A 22,747-nucleotide genomic window follows, 5' to 3' on the forward strand; every position below is an offset into this window, starting at 1 on the left:
TTTTCTGGGATCCCCGATCAAAAGTCGAGAACCACGCGAGCGGATTGGTTGTGGGATGCTCGAGGAGCCGTTTGCTTCTTGCTTTGAATACAGAGTATGGAAAGCAGTTGCCGAGTGATATGAGTGAATGCGTATTTGTGTTTTTGTTTTTTAAGGAATGGAATGAGAGACGAAGAGAACAGATTAACTAGGAATATTCTGAGAAAACAGTAGGAGACATAAGTGAAATACTGAATTGGGGAATGTCTAAATGCTTCCCAGACTTCTATTCCGCTATCCGGCCCATTCTTAGAGCATGTGTGTGCATAAGCTTCTCTTTAAAACTCTCTCTCTCTCTCTCTCTCTCTCTCTCTCTCTCTCTCTCTGTTAATATATGTGAATGAGGGCACATACCATTACTTTTCTGTGGCGGCTGGAGGACAACCTTGGTTGTTCATCATTCTTCCGTCTTGTCTGTTTGAGAGAGGTGTCTAGCTGTACATTGCCATGTATGCCAAACTGGTATGTTTCTGGATTCTCATGTCTCTCCCCACTTCTCACAGGGGCCTGGGAGCGCAGACTTTCACACTAGCTTTTTTTTTTTTTTTTTTTAACCTGGTTCCTGGGAAGCTAAACCCAAGTCCTCACACTTGGGTAGCCACTGTACCCACAGAGCTATTTCCCCAGCCCATAATCTTCTTTTACTTGACTGACACATATATTATACTTCCTCACAAAAACGCCTATTTAATTATTCTCATTTTATTCCCAAACTTGTAATGTAAGCCGTTTCCTCCTTTGAACAATACGCTGCTTTCTTCCTGCCTTGTTACGGCCTGCTTATACACCAACGTGTGATTTATCCTACCGTTCATGATTTCCTCGCATTCCCAGGCTTTACCAAGCTAGTTTATTTCTCATACGGCACTACCGACTTTCAGTTAGAAAATTTACTGACAGGGAGCAAGAACGTTCTCGCCTCCGGTTATTTGAACTTTTAAAATTTCACAAGGTGAATTTATTACACATTAGATAGACCAGAGAGAGAATTGGTAAAACAGTTAGATTCAGAACATACTTTTGACCATTTATATTGTGCTGTGGCTGTTACATTGCCAGGCGCGATGGAATAAATCAAATAATGTCACAAAATATTTTTCTCACTGAAGCTATGTTGGGGTGGGGAAAAAAAAGACAAACAATTCTCCGTGTCACAATGCTGCTGGTTTCATGTATAATTGGACTACATATGACTGTGTCAGGTTACCAAGGGTTCATGGGACATGAGGACACGTTTTACTAAGGGGAGGGAGGAGGATTAAGGGGAAGGGGGCAGGAGAGAGGGATGGAGAGGGGGAGTGGGCTTGGCTTTTCTCTGGTGGAGGATCCCGACAGAATATTATGTGGAAAGAGGATTTAGAGATAAGATCAAAGGGTTAGTTTTTTTTTTTTTTTTCAAGAAAATGGGACCAATAGGAAGGGAGAGATGGACCATGTTGGGAACAACGGGAGATGCCCCTGAAGAAAAGGCTTTTAACCTACTTGGAACCCTGTAAGGCCCAGCATGCTCCTCTCCATCAGAGTCTTTGTTTCCTCTTTGTAGAGTGAACGTGGTCCCACACCTCTGTTCCCTAGCATGTCCCTCCATCATTGCAGTTACTGCTTTGTTCTGGATTATCTATGTGTGTGCATGCCTCTGTGTGTGTGTGTGTGTGTGTGTGTGTGTGTGTGTGTGTGCACGTACCTGCCCTCTACAAATCAAATTTCACAATGGAAAGACCACACCCTAGTAATATATTTTTCTTTCAGCTCCAGGCATGTAATAATCACTGAATATTTATTGGTTGATCACATGCATGTCTCACTGTGGTCCGGTTGATTTTGAAGATATTTGAGTAAAGGAATAGCATGTTGAAAACTGGAAGTCAGCCATAACAATACATACAGTGCATTTCTGGGAGTCCAAAGGAGGATACAGGGTTGTAGTAGAGTCATTGGGAAGCCTTTTCCAGGTTGGCTGATAAATTGCAGCATCATCTATGTGCAGTCAGTCATCTCCTGGTACCTTTGTGACTTCAAAGATCCACACTGAATATTCACTATTCTGTACACATAGCAATCCTCCACTGAACAGCTCATTTTGTAATACAAGCTCATCAACAAGAACAACGCTACCAAAATGATATCTAATGCTTACACAGCAATTATCATATGTCCAGCATGCTCTCAGTATTTCATATGAAAATCATGCCATCTCTACAGCTACCCATTTCATAGATAAGAGAGCTAAGGAAGGAAAGCCTGTGAGGATCACAGCATGCGAGTGCATTTTAAACGGTCATGCTAAATTTAAAGGGAGAAAAGCTTAAAGAATTGTAGAGTCCAATGTTTTAGATTTTATTTTGGCTGAACAGGCATGGTTATTTTAATTAACTTCACTAGATCAAATGGAGCACACACATCTACATTCTTTGTAAAGTCTGCTTGTTGAAGTATTTGACAAAGACTTGTGTAGAGAACCGGAGACCCTTATCTACTTAGGAGAAAGGGCGAGCTCTGTTGTGGCTGATGGTCAAGAGTGACTCTGCTTGGAAGACACTTGGAGCCACCCAGGAAGAGGTACTGAATGTGCGGGGGGCTGTAGCCACCCAACCCCCAGGCAGCAGAGCTTCGCTGACTGGTAGGACTGGGACAATTGAAGCATATTATTTTCTTATATTGATTTCTCATCTCATTTTTCTCAAGTAGCTGTATTTCACATTTATTCCCTCTTTAAATTTTTTTTGTGCTGTATTTCTGAGGAGACTGATGTCAACTGGCATGCGTAATTCTAAATGGCTGGCTTCTCCGTGTTTCCGTCTTCTCCGGGGAGTCAGATAGGGGCTGCCCGAAAGCAACTCGTGGGATACGTAGTATGTCAGATATGTGAGCTCAGGTTAATTCCCCATGCGGTCACTTTCAAGACTGCTGGAAGTCGGTTGTCATTCTAGAAAAGTACTACCCACTACTGAAGTGCGTTTAGCTTTGAAGTTTTAACGAACCCGCTTGCCCATTGCTGTAATCGAAGTTCTCCAAAGCCTTGCAGCGAGGTGCGCATGCTCTGAAGTGAAGCAGGTGATGGCGGTGGCTTTACCCTCGTTTAACTGAACAAGGCGCATGCTTTTGAAGAGAATGTCGAAGCGACTCCCTGAATCCCACTGACCCTTCCTGTCTTCCTCTTACACACCGTGACCCGCAGGAGCAGTGCTTGTAACAGGGGCCACTGTATACCTTCATCTCTCTGGAAAGCTCAGGGTGGGACCACAGAGGGCTGGGAAGGAAGAAAGTGACTTTCTTGGGCTACCCGGAAGGATGGGGAGTAGAAGCTACTACTGGTACCTGAGCTCGAAAGCATTCTGGGCAGGGGAGAGCACATTATTCGGAAGATGGAGAAAACCCACATTTTAGAAACTAAGAAACTATAGCAAGACATAATTCAAGGTGTGGTGACATAAGTATAACTACAGTATTTTCTTTTTAAAAGTTATACATATACATACAAAAAAAGAAGCTCAAACTATAGTACACACAAAATGCCAAGATACATGAAGGTGTGTTGGAGTGTGTGCGTGCGCGTGCGCGTGCGCACGCGCACACACACACACACACACACACACACACACTGGAGAGAGGAATATGGAGAAAGCTCTTTTACCTTGTATTAACTTAATTATAATATTAATTTTCACGTGTAGGTAGAAATAGCCTGTGTTTATCTCAGCAATTATAGCGTTTAGGGTAAGTGTGAGAACAATGTAAATGCAGATAAGCGCGGGCCAGACAATTAGTACTTAGCACTCTGCCTCGTGGGCTTTGAAATCAGGGGTCTGGTGAAAACCACATATACAAGCTCAAGTAAATACCTGTGAGGTAATCCACAAGTGGCTCTTCTTGAAACGAACAGTCCTTGTTTTATATTTTTTCACCGGAAAGTGCTTAAAGAGAATTGTAGAAGTTTTAATCCAGGCACATTTCTCCAGTGACTACTTCTGCGTGGGTAATTGGCCACAAGGTGACATTGTGGTGGAAGTCTTAATGCCATGCAGAGCACCATCTGAAAGCAGCATTGCATTGTCCCAGCACAGGCCAGCAGCAAAGCCACAAGCCAGCTATGGGAAGACGTCACTCAGCTCTCCCATTTGAAAAATGGGGTAGACGATGGTGGGATTGTTTGTTTGTTTGTTTGTTTTAAAAGCCTTACCATAGTAAATTCGGAAATTATGTAGATGAACGATAAAAACATAAAGTAAGGTTTGTAAAAACCATAGCTTTGAGTTGACATAAACTCTAAGCAGGGTACAAATGTAACATTCTCAAAATTAAGTCATACAACTTTTTTTTTTTTATTCCATTATTAAAACTGCATATTTTATTGTCAGAGGCCCTGAGTGGGCAACATCCTGACTTTTGAATGTTTGGAACTGACTTAGGGACAGTGATGTCAGGGACTCATAGTCTTAGACCCATGGGAAATGGCAGAGCCTTCCCCAGTGTAGGTTTAGGGACAAGGATGGGCCTTCCCTCCTGGTCCAAGCGTAGTTGTTGATAGTGTGTGCAGGAAATCTCCACAATACACTCCACCTAGACTTTCGCTGCATGAAGACTGCTCCCCTAGAGACAGAGCTCCTTCCTAGAGTAACTAAATTTGTTCCCTTGTGCACCATAAACTCTGCCTCCCTGTGAGTTTTCTGATTCAAATGATCTGGATTTAGGATGGGTCTTCTACATCAAACAATCCATCCAAACAAGCCCCTGACAGGGGTACTGCAGCCTGCTGCGTGGGTTTTAGTTAATTCCAGAAGTTAGTCAATTTGACCACCAACAATAGCCATCACACACCACGAGTCATGTTTCTGTTATAGTATTTCTATATATGTTGGAAATGACAAACACAAAAAAGCTATGTGTAGTTAAATACTTGGGAAACGATGACTTGTGTTACCTTTGAGAATATAATTTGTTGAGAGATAAGTTTATCTAGCTTATTTTTGATGATGCTTGTATTTGATAACTAGCTATCAATGTTCTCCAAACGTACGTTGGTTCTCTTAATGTTCAGGACACTACTGGAATGGAGATAAACTGCTTATCGAGGGGATCCGATGGAAGTTTGGAATCCGAGGGAAATAGGAATAGATATGATCATATTCCTTGTATGCACGTATGAAATCCCTAAGGCCAAAGGAAAATTCTGAAACCAAACCCCCAAACAAAGAAAAACAGCAGTAGAAGCATGTTTCAGCAAACCTGAAAAGCCCTTTGTAAGGACACAGAGAACTGGTTTTCTGTTTGTTTGTATGTCCCCCTCCTGTTCTATTCTGCCACTTAAAACAACACATTCATGCCTGCCCTGCCATAAATGCGAGGGCCCAGGGCAAAGCAAGCACCAGCATGTTCCCCCTTTGCTTTTCTGTTACTGCTTTCTCTCCACGACACACAAAACAGGCTGCTTCCATGAGCAGATGTGTGAGGTTTTCCCCACACATTAAACAAGCAGTTCCCCAGTGGTTGGCAGCTGGGGTTATGGGGATTTCTTTCAGTAGTGTACCTGGAGGTAGCGTCAGACCACACAGCCAGGAGGCTCATGCCTCAAGACTGCTCCTTCTAGATACATCAGTTGCCAGTTCCAGGTTGTGCAACTTTTTCTGACCAAACAAACAAACAAACAAACAAACTGGGGTTTGTAAGACTCCCTAGGCTCAGCTGATTTGATGGAGTGTGGCTCATAGAGCAGCGAAGACCACGCCTGCCTCATGCAAACCTGTTTGTTTTAAATATTGCGGAGTGTCTCAGTGAACTGCCAGATAGACTAGCTGCCCAGGACAACCTGTGGAAAATGCCATGTTTTTTTTTTTTTTTTTTTTTTTTTTTTGGTGTGCCCTCTCTTAGGCATGCCTTGCAGGAAGGTCTACATATTAAGCTATTTACCAGCTCCTCATTCCCAGTCCTTTGGGGGTTTTGTGGAAGCCTCCCATGGTCATGTTTGAATAAACGTGGTGGACAGGAAATAGAGGTTAATGTCCTAAACTTTTACCATGTCTTGGAGGGCAACCAAGGGCAATACAATGGCCTGTATGTCTTGAGTCTCTTGGACACCCCTGACCAACAGTTCAAAAGAGGGCTTTTCGTGTCTGCTATTTTGTTATGTGGTTTTTGGCTCTTGGAGGGAGCATATCAGCCCAGATGAGAAAATTTCATTTGGACGGTATATGCATATTTATACGCAGACTTATGCATATTATAGGGTTTTTAGGTAAATGTTTTAGGTAAATAGTTTTTTCAGGCATCCCTTACTGTTACTTATCTTCCTCCTGCTTCCGTGTTTGACTCTCTCTATCCTTTCTAATCAGGGCCCTTTGCTTCCATTTCTCTGGTCAGATAACTTCTCGTACACCCCCATGCCCCGCCCAGGTGATAGTCCCTTTTAGCTGTCCTGGTTTCAGTTCCTCCAGGGTATATAATCACATCTGAAGACTGAGTGTTAGAGTCTGGTGAGAAATCATGCAGTGTTTGTCCTGCTGGGTCTGGGCTACCCACACGATATGATCTCTTCTAATTCTAGCCATGTACCTGCAGAGTTCATGGTTCCACTTTTGTCCCCTAACATCTGAATAGTTTCACACAGTGTCTAAGTGCCACGCTGTCATTATCCATTCATTAGCTGGAGTTGAAGGGGGTTTAGGTTGTCTCCATCTCCTGGCTATTTTGAATAGATAGACTTGGCCGAGCAAGTATCTGTGAAGTAGGATGTCTAGCCCTTTGGGCATGTGTCAAGGGCCACGTGGTAGCTTGCAGTTTAGTTTTAGCTTTTCGAGAATTCTCCACACTGCTTCCTGGGTTGGATGCAGTAATTTGCAATCATACCAACTGTGAATGAAAGTTATCTTTTCCCTACACGCTCTCCAGCATTTGATGCCAGCTGTTTCGTGGATCTGTGCTGTTCTGACTAAGGAAAGAGAGGAAATCTCAAAGTTGTTTTGATTTGCATTTCCCTATTTTCCAGGGATGGCGGTGAACTTTTTTTTTTTTTTTTTTTTTTTTTTTTTTTTTTTGAGATATGTTTTAGCCATTTGTTTTCTTCTTTTGGGAAGTCTCTGTTCAGGTCCCAGACAGAGTTTTCAAATGGGGCTTGAACCCACAACCTTAAGCTTAAGAGTCTCAGCTGGGCCAGGGATCATGTCCCTGTTTGGGCCCCAAATTGTAGTTGATTTTTTCTTTTTTCTTTTACTCTTTGCTCTTGGAGGAGGGGCCTGCCACCCTGCTCCCAAATAAACAACGTGGAGACTTAGTGTTACTTATGAATGCCTGACCTTAGCGTGGCTTATTGCTAGCCAGCTTTTCTTAAATTATCCCATCTATCTTTTGCCTCTGGGCTTTTGCCTTTCTCTATTCTATATCTCTTTCTCTCCTTCTTACTCATGGCTGGCTGTGTGGCTGTGTGGCTGTGTGGCTGTGTGGCTGTGTGGCTGTGTGGCTGTGTGGCTGTGTGGCTGGCCCCTGGTGTCCCCTCCTCCTCTCCTTGCTCCGTCCTCCCTTTCTCTCCTCTTATTCTCCATGTATTCTCTCAGTCTGCTGGTCCCGCCTACTCCTCTCTTGCTGAGCTATTGGCTGTTCAGCTCTTTATTAGACCAATCAGGTGTTTTAGGTGGGCACGGCAACACAGCTTCACAGAGTTAAACAAATGCAACTTGAAAGAATGCCACACATCTCTGCATCATTAAACAAATATTCCACGGTGTAAAAGAACGTAACACATGTTTAATATTCCACAACACTGTTATTTCATCCTTTGTGAGTTTATAAAGATTTGTCTTATGTCCTCGGGTATGGTCTATTTAGAGACGCTTCCATGTGTTGCTAGGTAGAATGTGTGTTTTTTGGTGTTTAAGTGGAGTACTCTGTAACTATGTGTTAAGTCCATTTGATGCATGGTGTTACTAGTTTCTGCTGTTTCTCTGATTTTGGTCCAGATGACCTGTCTGTTGGAGATAGTGGGGAATGATGTTAATCTTCATCTTTACACCCAATAGGACATTTTTATGAGGCTGGGTGCCCTGATTTTGGTGTGCATATATTTAGGATAGTTATATCTTCTTGGGCAACTATTCCCTTCATTCAAATGAGATGTCCCTCTTTATTCTTTGTGATTAGTTCTAGTTTGAAATCTATTTTGTCAGATACTAGGGTAGTGACACCTGTTTGCTTCCTGGTCCCCTTGGATTGGGTACTTTTGTCCATCCTTTTACTCTAAGGTGGTGCCAGTGTCAGCGCTCAGATCTGATTCCTGTAGACCACAGATGGTAGGGTTTTGTCCCTGATCCATTCAGCCAGCCTGGGCCTTTTGAACGGGAAACTGAGGCCATTACTGTTTAAGGTTTTTATTGGCATGTGTGTGTGGTTGTAGTCATGGCATGGTTGATTTTGGGTATTGTCTGTGTTCTCAATGGTATTTTGTATTTTGATAATGATGGCTTTGTATTTCCTTCCACAGTACCTCTGCCATGCTCAATCCTCTATTCAGCCTAAAATAATACTTCCTGTATTTTCTTTACGTGTGGTTTGTTGGGCACAGTTTGTTGTAGGTTTTTTATGTCGTGGAAAGTTTTTCTTTCTCTTTCAATTATCATGTGCATTCTTGCTGGGTGTATTATCCCGGGAAGGCTACTCTATATCAGCTAGTTTCCCTGCTGTGTGCATGCAAGTGTTGCCCTAGAGCAGGACTTGGAGCCTGGTAGCTCTTGCTAATGTTGCTGTTGTTTCCATTGCCTCATACACCAGGGAATGAATAGATGCAGCAACTTCAAACCAGTCACTGTTTTATCAGTGCTGATTTCCCCCGATCATGAGTCAGCTGGAAATGGGCCGGTCCCTTCTGTGGCTCATATTTTATGTTTACTAGCTGGCATGGTCCTCGAAACAAAACACACTTTTAAAAATTCGTGGATTGCTTTGGTTTTTAGTGGCATCCAGTTGCAAGGTTTCTGCTGTAAGGAAAATTGGCATTATACTGCTAGGGATTTGCACGTTTTACTTCCGTGCATTTAGTTAAGTGTATAGTGTTAATGGCAGTCCCATGACTCATAGTCTGCATAACCATAAATTAACTCTGCTACCTCTGGTGTGCCTTCTTTGGGAATGTTCTGAAGGACCACCCAGAATGTGGAATTTACGTAGACTGCGAAGTCTCCTTCAAGTTGAGACACCACTCACCACGGACTGACCAATTACACCCGCTTCCTTCGGTATGAACCCACTACCCGCTTGCTCTTCAAGGAGGCTCAAGCGATTGATCTTAAACTATAAAGGGCTTTTACGGGTTGAATTACGGCGACTTTATCGAAGGCCTCCTCTTTCAAATAGAGTGCTTTGTACATAGTAAGCACTCCATAAATGCTCTCAACTGTGACTTAGTGTGTCTTTCGACCTTCCAGTGAACTTCTCTGCCTGGTTTCCAGATTGGCGGGGAGGCTTCTGGAATTGTGTCTTTCATATGTGTTTTTGCTTGGGGCTTTGATGGAATATAATTTTACTGACTTCACGAAACTTGTCTTTTCATTGATAAGTCATTCTAGGTGGTTTGCTGGCCAGTGCAGGTCCTTGTACTTCAAGATGCCATTGTTTGAGTCATGTTCTCAGAGACAATAGCTATACAATAAAACAATAGTTTTAATAAGTTCACTAAGAAAGTGGTGAGCATATATAATATACATATATACATACATATATATGTATGCACACACACAGGCACAAACACATACTCTCACACACGCACGCACACACATGCACACACACGCAGACACACACACACACTCACACAAATGCACGCACACATACACTCACGCATGCACGCACTAGGGACTGGGTCTTTTCCAACAGATTTCTCCTTGCTTGCCATTTACTTCAGTGCTTCCCATAAAGATAACTTTATTACAGTGATATGGAAAATATTTTCCATGTGCAATTTCATATAGCAGTGGGGGGACCTTCTTTAGTTCCCCATTGAGCAAAAAGCTACTTTGAAAATTAGTTAACATAAACAGGTTGGAACAGTTAGGAAGGCCAAAGCTCTGAAAATGTGAATAAGAGAGGTTTTCTTCACGTTAAAGGGATGCCAGTTCAGTTAGCAGGTCTCAGGGTTGCTTGGAGAACGGGCAGACATGCATTTTCATACTTGGCTCTGCTTTTCAAGAGCCCGATGCGTGAGCTGGAGACCGTGGTGGCTTCTGGAGTCTTTGACACAGGACTTTGGGACTGGCGGTTCAGTGCGCTCGACCAGGTCTTAACAACGATGGCGAGGAAACAGCCCACCTCCGTTTCGCTCCCGCATCAATGGCTCATTAAGAAAACGCCCTACGGGCTTGCCCAGAGACCAATCTTACAGACGGATTTTATTGCAAAGAAAGAACCAGTGTACTTAACTTGTGCAGAGCCACCTTGGGGCGCTTCCCTGGGTTCAGCCACGCAGGCCCTTGAAGGCTGCTGCAGGTGCGGCTCAAGGTGGCATGGCATCTTGAGTTGGAAGCAGACCTTGCCATCTACATGGCGCTTACTGTGCTGGCATTTAGAATATGACATTGGCAGGGTCCTGGGGCTTTGTGCTGAGGTCAGAAGAAAAGCTTATGAGTACAGACAATGGCTAGCGAGGTTGAATTCTCTACGTGGCGCATCCGAGCAGGCTTGGGGATGCTGTGAAGATGAGAAATTGCGGCGCAGATTCCAGGATGTTGGTGATGCCAGGAACGCACGGAAGCTGCTAGGGAAAGCTGCGGGTTCACCCTAGCCTACGGTCACTCCACTGATGCTGCCAAGAACTGTGGGTGGTGGACACAGAGCTACAGGGTTTACTGTTTGTCCTACGGGGGGTTTCACTCTTGTTTTGTTCCAGTGTCTCCTTGCTCTGCCCCGTTCCTCCTCCTTGGGGAGGGAATGTGCCAGTGGGAATTAGAAATATGTAACTTTAAATATTATTGTTTTACAGGGACTCGCAGGTCTTTGTCGTTTCGGGAAAGGCCACCGACTTGGGGCTGTGAGCAGTGTTAGGACGGTTAAAAACAGGGAAGTTGAACCAGATGCATTTTGCATTATGAGATGGCCTCTGGGGATCAGGGCAGAATGTTATAGTTTAAATGTTAAATGCCCTCCATGGGGTCATGTGGTTGAGTTCTTCCTCGTTTCTAGCTGGCAGTATGGTCTGAGGACCTTGTGGGGCTTTGAGAGGCGGGGCCCACCTGACTATTGAAGATCCCCGGGGATAGGCTAAACCTATTCACCTGCTGATCTGCTAAGTTGGAAGCTCGCACTGGCATGGGCAAAGGGGCCCTGACCTCCCTCCATTATGGACGATGTCCTTAAGGGTGAGCTGAAGTAACCTCTCCTCAAGTCGCTTCCGTGAGGTATTTTGTCAGAAACCGAAGTTAACACAGAGCCTTCCTTCCTGTCTTCTTAAACAGCCCCATTTCCCAGTTATTTTTATTTTATTCCTATCCTTTTTTGTGTGTGTCTTTCCTGTATCATTTCACACTGCACCCATATAAGATCTTAACTAGACCAATAGTTTATATAATACAGCACTGTTCTTATTTAGCTGAAACATGGCTAAAAGAGCTTGTTGTCCCAGGTTAATTCTATGTAGGATTATTGCGTAGGAAGCATACCAGGACATGAGCATAGGCTCATCTTAATCTACACAGAAGTTTTTAAGAGTAAATTTGCTACTCCATTCTATGGGTAGTAAAACAGCCCTGCAAGGGTAACAGACCCATATGGGGCCATTGGGTAGAAGAGCTGGGGTGTGGCTTCAGACTGTCTCCTCTACATGGTTCCCTCTGTGCAAGGAAGGGTCTGTTAGCATCTCTGGTCCCTTGAATTCATGAAATACCCATAGGCTTCCTAGCAGATGTTATGTAGGTGGTATTCCTTGCCTTCATCTTGTTTTTATGTCTCAATTTGTTCTCGCAGATATTAATATTTTGTAGTGGACTTAGGCTTACCTTTGGAACATGTTTTGTTCATTTTTAATATTTGCAAATTTCTAAATTTGCTCCTCTCTCATATGTTACATTCTGACCACAGTCTCCCCTCCCTCCAACCCCTCTCACCCACCCCACCTCCCCTGCCCCCCAGGCCTCCCAGGGATATCAACCAAACACAGCATAGCAAGGTACAAGAAGAGGAGGCCGGAACCCTCATATCAAGGCTGGACTAGGCAATCCAGCAGGAGGAAGAGGGTCCCCAGATTAGACGAAAGGGTCAGTGACACCACCATCCCCACTGTTAGGGGTCCCAGAAGAACCCCAAGCTACACAACCATAGCATATACGCCGAGGGATTAGTATTTGCAAAATGTTAAGACGTTGGCACGCTGTCATTTAGCAATATTTCCTAAGTAACCGCAAATCTGATTTTCATAAGGCAGGGAAAGATGTACAGTGCAAAATGTTGTTAATTGCACAATTCATCACAGTGGTTGGGAGTGCATCTTGTTTACAGTGTGGTTTGGCTCAATTCTTTCTGTTCTTTTACTAATGATTATCTTCATTTCTAAGTTTCTGGGCATTTGTGATTGATTAACAAAACAAAACAAAACAAAACAACTATGCAGCCAGTAGACCTTCCAGCATCCTTGGGATTTGGTTGTGGTAGCCTATGTGTATTTAAACATTTACATTGACTGTGGTTTGTTTTTGTGTGTTTTGTGGCTTGTCTATAGCTGTAGCGTTGTTATCAAAATACAGATTTCAAACAAAGGGACAGAGGATGAATAATTTATTAGGGCTTTGATTCAAAAGAAACAGAATGTATTTGATTTCGAATAGAAGTTCCCAAATAAAAGCAATGCCCATGCTTCTAGGCATGCCTCTGACTTAGTTGGTCTAGATGGAGTGATGCTGAGGCTCCGAGCTGCATCTCTATGACTGTCTTGGCCTTTCCCTTGGGATTGTAAGACACTGTGGCAGTTCCGAGCCAGCGTCTTCACGAATCAACTTTGAAGGCAGGAAAGGTGCAGAGGGCCTGAGGAAGGGTTTCACTCTCAATAACCTTTCTCCTTTTTTTAATGAAGAATGGCCTTTCTGAGGACACTCACCGACAGACTTTGCCTCTCAGAACTCAGCTGGGCTAAGGGGCTATCCTTGACTCAGCTATCAACGGACACACAGATCGTTACTGCAGCGGGTGCGTCTTAGCCCCTACCAGAAACTGCAGTTCTGTTATTGGGGAAAAAGAGAGACTAGCTATCGGACAGGCAATTAGTAATGTCCCCTTCCATTGTTGATCGCTAGGTACCATTACAAAACAGTGCACATGCGTGTAGAAATGCCCCAGTAAAGCCTACTTGTATCCATAATTAATATGCAATTAATAAGTGTTTATAAAAAACCCCATCAAGATACAGTATAAGAAAACTTCGTATGGAGAAATATGTTGTAGAGTTATAACTTTGAGGGCTGGGAAGGAGTGGCAATGCCATGGGGTCAGTTTATTTCTCAGAAGACTAACTGTGAAGCTAATATGTGCAGAAGACTCCCGGGGTTAGGTAGCAGGGAGGATGGATATCCCAATGGAGGAAGCATACTGCAGCCGTATTGCTTGAAAGGACATATGAGTGCCCACTACTCTTAACGTTCTGTCTGAGAAAGGCCTTTGCCTTACTTCTAAGGGCCAGAAAGAAATTCTGAGGCTAGTAGATAGGACCCTGAGTTACTCCAGTTTCTGCCCTGAAACACTATGGCTCCCTTTGGTCTTCCCTACCTTCCCCTTCCTCCCTCCTCTTCTGTATTGTCAGGCTTTCATGTAGCTCAGGGTGGCCTAGAACTTTCTACATAGCTGAGGAAGGTCTTGGCTTCCTGCTTCAACCTCCTAAGTCCTGTGTCGCCACAATCAGTTCATACAGGGTTAGGGATCCAGCCCAGGTCTTACAGTTCCATCAACCAGACTACATCCTCTGCTGCAATTCTTCTTATTTTGACTTACATCGAATGTTCTGTGTAAATAGAAGAGTGGTAGTTTCTGTTTCTCCACGATCGAATCTTCCCTCTCTTGAAAACTTGCTATTTTGCTATAAAAAGAACGTAGATGCTATATATTTAAATTGTTTTAGAAATTGTAATGATAATTGAGTTTTCTACTGTCACTCTCTCTGGCTTCCAATTCACAAGACCTTTATTTTCACACTCAGACGTTTGTAAAAGCTAGCTAGCGTAAGCCTGACTGTGGTCTGCCTATGGGTGCAGTGTGCCCACCAAAAGTTCATGAGCGGGAACATTGGTCCCCGGTGCGATGTGCTCAGGTGCTGGATCTTTAAGAGATGGAGCCTGGTGCAAGGTAATTAGGTCACGTGGTCACAATGAGCCACTAGAGAGATGCTGAATGGTGCGGAAGTATTATCTCACCTACACAGCGCAGCCGTGTGCCTATTTAAAACTTTGGAAGGTACAAAGGCACGAATGTACGTTGGAATGCAGTAACAGCACCAAACACTTTCTCTTAGTGATTACTGAAGGAAGGAACCAAGGCAAACATTTTGACTTTAGGACTAGAATGGGTGTCTTTGGAAACACCGTGATGTTATCTATTTTATGTCCTGCTTTGTGATTGTTGTTGTTGTTATTATTATTATTGTTATTGTTATTATTGTTCTGGTGTCTAGTATAGCTACTACTAGAAGTAAGCCTGCAAGGAATGTGCTTGGAATGCCACTGCATGCCCTTGCTTGTTCCTGTCCCTACTTCACTCATGCTCTCAAAGAGCATTGATGGACATATTATTATAGCAGATGATAGAATAAAGCATGGCGCAACAGCTCTCTGGTTATGTGAGTGTGTAAAATCTCATAGGAATTTGAATGAACACATGTCATAGGACCAATTTCCCCTAGCCCCAGATCTGACCATATTACTTTTATGATCATGTTTTAATTGTTCACAATGTATTTTTTAATGTTTAATACTGTGTCTGAGGATTATGAAAATGTTTTCTACTTTTTAATTGATGCCTGGGGGACTAATTGGTTTGTGAAAATGTTTTATGTGCATTTTATTGGTATGTATTACACATTGACCAGCTGTCTCAGGACAAGGTAAGATTCTTGGAAAGGTTTCTTGGTTTTTTTTTTTTTTTTTTTTTTTTTTGACCTACTTTTTCACATCTCAAAATGTATGTTTTGTCAAGGTCTTTGTCATTGTACTCTCCCTTGAGAGGCATCTGGGTACACGCACCAGGTTATATTTACGTGCTGTGGCTACAAGGGTTAATAAGTCATAACGGAGTCTAGGGAGGAAGTAGGCAAGAAGCTGGAAGACATACAAGAGACTTTGGGTTGTCAGCGGGGTGATGGTGCATTATGAAGCAAGACATTCCAGAGTCGGGGATCTCAAAGAATGACGTGAGTTTGCACCGGAAATGGGGGGCGGGCATAGAAGGGAAGACAGAGATGAGGGTTGGGTTTGGGGAAGAAGCTGGGTCTTCATTCTGAGGTGGCTGCTAAAAACCGTGATTGGTTGAACTAGGGGCAGTGCTTGCTTAGCATGTGTGAGCCCTAGGTTCAATTCCTACCACCACATAGAGAAAACCCCTGCAAAACCAGATCTGCAGTTACATACATACATACACACATGCATACATACATGCATACAGATAGACAGATCCACATATCTGTGTATGTATATATGGTTTATGCTTACATATAATATGTATATGGAAAATTGTTGATTTTGTTTAGAAATAAGCTAAAATTTGAGAGCACTTGAGAAAATGAATTTTTTTGTGACCAAAGAAGCCCCCTTTTTCTCCCCCGCTTTGTTCTTCGAGTTCTTCCGAAGCTAGTTTAAGTGAGGCAAGCCACTCCTTCCAAAATGCTTTGGTACTCTGGCCTAATTTCAAAGCGCTCCCCTTTCCCACCCAGTTAGTTAACTGCATTTCCACAGAGGGGGGAAAAATCTCCTCTGTCAACGTAACATCCCTGACAGGCGCCCTGCTGCTCGGCTCTTGTGTCTGACTGTGGCAGCTGTGAACGTATATGCCATTGATTGCTAATGTGTGATATGAATCCGAGTGAGCATGCCCACTAATTGGTTTGAGAGCTAGATATAGACAATGCTGTCTTATAGTGGGCTGTGTGGATCGGCCCAGTCACGGGGTTAATTCTGCTTGACAGAGCATCAGAGGCATCTTGAGAGTAATTACCAGGAGCAGTTTTCCCACAGCCAGACCAACGGCTTCAAAGGCTTCTGGATTTGCAGCCAGTGTTAACCTGTATCTGAAACGTAACGTTCCCACAAGGAACCGCTTCTCCTTCCCACGTATTAAGGGTTCAGGGCTACTCAGTTCACTTGCTGCGCGCTAAGGGTCTACTTGCTGTTAAGTAATTAAACATCTTTAATAATAAAAGGCATAATTATGGACTGGATTTTTTTTTTTTTAATCATTCCATAATACGATTGGAGAAAGTTTATCTGTGAAGGAAGATTGGCCATTTTGAAAACTGGAACCCCTTCTCTGAAAAACTAACTTTGAGAGGTTTTTTTTCTTACTGTGTAATCTGAATTAATGTATGCATTCAATTGAAAAGGTTGACATAAATATAGCTTTATATTAAGGAAATGATTTTATTTCTTGACCATTATATACAAATATATCATTACTGTACCTCTCTACCTCAGACCTATTTTTTTTACAATTTTAATTTTATTTATTTATTTATCTTTTTTTTTTTCTTTTGCTTTGCAGGTCAGAAACCAAATTTGACTCTGGTTCAGGTATGTTCACATTAATAGTGTTATTCTGAGTTGGTTTTATTTAATTTTTAACCTTGTTGTCTGAAAAGTGATTCAGTACATCAAGAGCCATTTTGATTTTAAACGACTGAGCAACCTCCCTTCAAAACATGAGCCCCACCTCACAGCAAGGCTATGGGATGCTTCCAGTCATGATCTGAGATCACTTTAGGATCTTTCATGGTTTTGAAATAGGCATTAAATGTTGGTGTCTGGAGACTTCCCTTTCAGAAACAGGGGAGGCTGTTACACTGGCTTATCCCCCTCAACAGAACATTACTTTGCAACTATACAAAGCATCTCAAATGTTTGAAGAGTCTCTACAAGTGATTTTGGGGGGTGTACACAATAGAGATGGAAACTCATCTGTAACATAGGCTTTTTTGTGTTTTATGGGGGGGGGCTGATAGCAAATTAAAATCACCATATTAAGCTATTGTTTTGTACCTATTGAGACAGAATTTGCATCTTACAGCAGCACTACCAATCACATTTGATGCTTTCTTATGATTAATCGTGGATGTAGTTGCATCATCCTTGGCATTGGCTGTATCTGTCACAACTTGCTGAGATCTGTGCACCGCGCAGTTCCTGGTAGTGTTTGCAACCAAAGCTGTTTCATGTTGGTACCAAGGAATTATACCCTTTGATGGATTGTTAATACATCAACATTAGTTTTCAATTCTAAGAGCTAATAATTTGCAGGGGGAAAAATTACATGATTTGTTGGATTTCAAAGTCACTTCATCTTAGTCTAAAATGTGTTTGCTGAGCACAGAGGAACCTGTGGCTGTGAAGTCCTTTTGATAAGTGTCACTGAGCTAGCCTGCCTTCCTTTCTGGTGAGACCTGTTGTCCTTGTGGGTGTGGCTTTAAGAGTTTCTCTAGTTTGGAGGGACTCTCATCTTCTTATCTCAGTGATGAAGTCTGTAGATGTGACCTAACCAGTTCACCTAATTTAAATGCTGGGGTTTCCACCACTCTTCCTAATCAGAATGTTCTGGGCTTCTCATCCTGTGTACCACTGATGTCACGGACAAACAGTTTTGATTAAAAAAAAAAAAAAAAAACACCAAAATATTAACAATATGGAGATGATGAAATGACATTGAAACAACTGTTTGACTATTGGCTCACCCAGGGTGAAACAAATTTATTAGTTGAAATCTCTAAATATAATAATAAATAAACTGATGGAGAGTAAACTCTTTACACAAAAACTACATGCCTTGAAAATTTCTCTGTCTGCCAGTCACCAAGTAATAAGGTAATAACTGTTGCTTATTGATTATATAGTTTAGTTCTCAAAAACAAGAACAAAAACAAAAACAAAAAGCCCCAGACAAGATAGTGTTAAGATATGAGACCCGACATGTGGCTTTTAAAAATGAAAAAGTTCAATAGCTTTGTTTTGAAAGTGAAGGCTGGGAATAGTGAATAAAACTGAAATATTAGGCTGTGATTGTCAAAGCCAGGTAATTTATGGCGAGATTCTTAATACAAATTAAAGTGTGCTGGTAAATCCATGCACAGAAGGCTAGTGTTTATCATGGAAATGGCTGTGACATCTGCACAGGCTCGTATTTGGCTCTTTTCACCTAAAACTTTTGTCCACAGCTCTTTCCTTCAATCTGTTTTTGAAAGCCTGTCTAAGACAACATCTGCATATCTTTGAAAACTACAGTTAGAGATGCCTCAGGTCTTTGGGAAATATGAATTAAAAGTTTATTTGTACTTTGATTTTGCATTCAACTATGGTGTAAATTTAGAAATTAAGAAATAAGTAGTTTTGTTTGTTTGTTTGTTTGCCCCCCCCTTCTGCGTTCACCATTGATGAGGAATCAGACAAAGGAAACGTGGTGTCAATTCGTCCGTATTTTATATCATGAAAATTTTGGTTATGAATAAGATAACATTGGAACAATTAAGTGTGAGGCTTTAATAGGTTCAGATTCTTTGTTCATTGAATACAGAACTGTGTAATGTTATACACAGTTTGAGAAAGTAAAATCTTTAACTGGAGAATGGTGCCACTCTGACTAAAGAAAAGTAGACATTAAATATGATGGTCAATGACCATTCTAAAGAATATAAATATGTGTGTGTGCATACATATTTTGTATAGACACACACATTGTTTGTTAAGCAAAGTGTTCAGTTCATGCACTGAGCTTATTACACAACATTTGTAGTTTGCACAGATGAGTTTCAGGCTGTTCAGTAAGATTTAGGAGGAAGAAAGGTTTTCATTGCCGTCACATAGTTAAAAAAAAATTAGTTGAGTACACATCGAATGATCAACCAAGGAAATATTCAAGTTTTGCTTATTAGTTTTATTTATTTTTTTATAAAAAAAAGCCCACTGACAACCTTCTGCTAATTTTTAGACATGTAGTATGTGTGTATGAGTGTGTATGTGTCTGTGTGTATGAGTGTGTGGGGGTATGTGTATGTATCTGTGTGTATGTGTGTGTGTGCGTGTGTGTCTGTGTGTATGAGTGTGTATGTGTCTGTGTGTATGAGTGTGTGGGGGTATGTGTATGTATCTGTGTGTATGTATCTGTGTGTGTGTGCGTGTGTGTGTGTGTCTGTGTGTATGAGTGTGTATGTGTCTGTGTGTATGAGTGTGTGGGGGTATGTGTATGTATCTGTGTGTGTGTGCGTGTGCGTGTGTGTCTGTGTGTATGAGTGTGTATGTGTCTGTGTGTATGAGTGTGTGGGGGTATGTGTATGTATCTGTGTGTATGTGCGTGTGTATGTGCATGAGTGTGTGTGTGTGCGTGTGCATAGGTCAGGGCATGAGTTCTGGAGTCTTCATGTTTGTAAGGCAAGAACTTTACTGTCTGAACCATCTTCTTAGCTGCTTAAGTTAATTTTTTAAAGTTAAGAATTTATTTAATTTATGTGCATGTGTGCCTGTATGAAATTATGTACACCATAGGTGTGCAGTGCCCCTAGAGGCCAGAAGAGGGTGTAGGGTCTCCCAGAACTAGAGTTACAGGCAGTTGAGAGCTACTGCGCTGGTGCTGGGACCCAAACCTGGGTCCTTTGCAAGGATAGTAAATGCTCTTAAACCACTAAGCCATTTCTCCAGCCCCTAAAATTAAAGTTTTTATACTGAAAGCTTTAATCACACTGAAAAGTAGGGGGTGTAGTATTCTTCAGAGAGCACCACATAACTATCATCTAAATTTCACTATTATGAATAATTTCCCATTAATTTTGCTTTTTCTCCTCACAGTATTTTAAGGGACAGTACACTTTATATGGTATTTAAAGTCTGACAATTGCTGATCGCTTTGCCCTACTGAATGGGGGTAACTGAGTTTTCAGGACTTTTACCTGTTGTAGATGTTTGGGCCACACATGGATTAGGAATCAGAGGGTCGCTTCACTTCTGTGTTCACGCTTAGGTAGAGTGAAATTCTGCTTCTGGCAAGTCATCTAATGAGGAAACCCCGCAGCCGGAGCAGAGGCTCTGATTTCATCCAGATCTGAGAGTCACAGAAACGTCCTGCCTCATGATGACTCTGGACGAGATTTGAGCTCCCGCTTGTCTCTGTGATTTCTAAGCCCTGGGTTTTTACAGTGACTTAAACAAAACAAAACAAAACCAGAAAACAACATGTTGATTTATGACTCAACAACCTGAAGTTTGGTTTCGCCAGTTGAGAAGAGTGAGCCTGTCTTCTTCCTTTCAAAAGAAACTTGATTTTATGTTAACACAAGTTCCTAGTTGATGTCTCTTGCCCAAGAGCTTGCAGACCTTACTAAGAGTGTAAAACAGACTTCCTTTTGTATTCAGAAGAAGCGAGGAGCTGTGCATGCCGCTGCACCACCCAAGCAGGGAAGTTAGTTGATGCTGGAGGAAGCAGGCCATCCAGCTTACCGCAGTGACAAACATGAAAGTCGTATATCACGTCTCAGGAGAGACAGGCTTTTGAAGGGCAGGGGGCTGTGGAGCATTTTGCACGATAGGCTGTATAAACAGAGCCCTGGAGGTCAGTGCATGGATGCAAACCAATTAAATAAAGGACTCTGGCTTTGCTTTCCCTCAGCTGGATGGGGAGGCCCAGAAACCAACAGGGACAGAGTTGAAGTGTGAGCTTTGCAGGAGTAAAGCTTTGGCACCTTTGGAAAATTCATTAACTCTTTCAGGCCACAAACCAAAGCAACCTTTCTATACAAAGGCTCCTAGAGAGTTAGAAGTAAAATGGGAAGCATGTGCTTTTGTGGCCGTTCTGAGTCAACCCCTTAGCAGAAGTGTCAGTGAATGGAATGGAGAAAAACTAGGATCAGTGGCTGAACAAGACCTGGGACAGTGAGGTCTCAGGACATGCGCATCATCCAAGCTCTTGCAGAACACCTGTAAAAACGGGGGGGGGGGGGGAGGGTTATTCTTTTTCAAATCCTAGGGATAATGCAAAGATATAGTTTGAGTTGACTAATCAGCAATGCAGTGGGATACTGTTATTCCGATGCTTACAAATGAATAACTCTCTGCTAAAGACTGCTTATGGGCTTATGCTGTACTTTTCAAAATCTCGGGCAATGTTTGGGCGAAAAGAGGAATGCTAAGTTAAAAGGTGGAGAGTTTCATGGCCTGCAAGCATTCCAAACAGAGTTTCTTGGGGTGGCTACACATCCCAAGGAAACGGGCTCATAGAACACAGCGTCTCAAAGGCGTACGATTTCACGGAAGCAAATTATGGAGGATTAAGAAACCTAATGAGCATGGTTTCGTGTACAGAGCAGAGGCGAGGAGCACTCTGTTAAATAAAGACCGAGTGTGGAAGGCTAGGAGGTCCTGAGCGATGCAATAATAGAAGGCGCAAAAGAATATAATTATCCCAAAGGGTGGAAAAAAAAAAATCCAAGCAACAAAAAGCAGCTAGTGTCACTTTTATGATCTGTAGTTAAAAGGAATCTCCTCCACAGTAGGGTAAGGAAATCAAAGAATGTAATCAACAGATGCCTAGAGGCACTGAAATGCAGAATGGAGTGTTATGAGAGGCAGGAGGCTAACCTAGATGGAGGACTTGAACATAGCAGAGCTGGAGTTTCAAACTTGCTAAAAAAAAAAAAAAAAAAAAAATCAGGCAATTTCTCCCTCTGCAGAGATGCTAATAAGGAAAATATTTTCCATTCTTGTATGACTATGTTGGCAATATAGTTTAGCTTTACAATTTTGTGATTTAGATTTCTTGTTTTAATGACAATGAAGAAAGAGGAAATAAAATATGAATCTCTCTATAAGAATATTGAAATCCATATTTTTACATCATTCAACAAAAACTAGAAAAACACTGGCTAGTCAACAGTTCATTCATTCAACATCGATTCCTTGGGCATGCTAGGTCCCAGACGTTGAGGTAGTAGTAGCTGTGAACATGGTAGACACAATTCCTTCTCTCATAGATTGTTATAGTGCTGGGTTGAGTGTACGAATCCCCCGGATTTCTCTGTGTATTTAGCAGAGAAGGGCTAACAAGTCTAATTTTAGGTCCAGGTGGTAACTTAAGGCGCTCCGGTATTTTAGCTGGAGCCAGTGTATTTTAAATTTGGACAGATTTACTTTACTTTACATTCTTCATTCCATAAGTGTTCCCTCCTTGGCTTTTGAGGACAGCCCAATGGTGCTAACATCTGCATAAGGAGTGATATTACACAATGGATGGGCACGGAGAGAGATTAACTAGAGACGGTAGTGCCTATTTGTGAATGCTGCCCTGAGCATTCATCCATTCATTTGCTTCTCCTCTTCAAGGTTGACAACCCTTCTTCTGGTTGTGTTGAAGCAAGCATAGCATACCCTCTTCTGGCGTTCATGAACTGAGCTAAGGCAGGAAGCACGGGCTGAGTGCTGAGACTTTCTGTGAAGTAAAGTTGTCTTGTTTCTAGCACCTTTTAAATTTGTAATATCTTTTTATTTTTTCTTATTTGGAATTAAGTTTTTTT

At 42.2% G+C, this 22,747-nt stretch overlaps 1 protein-coding gene across 1 annotated transcript in view; it reads left to right on the plus strand.

Moving 5' to 3' along the window:
* Window positions 1-22,747, plus strand: part of Msrb3 (methionine sulfoxide reductase B3) — a 105,854-nt gene that overhangs the window by 42,779 nt on the left and 40,328 nt on the right. Inside the window, exon 5 of the mRNA XM_051176177.1 lies at window positions 16,744-16,772. Coding sequence (XP_051032134.1) covers window positions 16,744-16,772 — 29 coding nt within the window. The remainder of the gene's footprint in view (window positions 1-16,743; window positions 16,773-22,747) is intronic.

The sequence above is a fragment of the Phodopus roborovskii genome, unplaced genomic scaffold (assembly GCF_943737965.1).
Source record: "Phodopus roborovskii unplaced genomic scaffold, PHOROB, whole genome shotgun sequence".
NCBI lineage: Eukaryota > Metazoa > Chordata > Mammalia > Rodentia > Cricetidae > Phodopus > Phodopus roborovskii.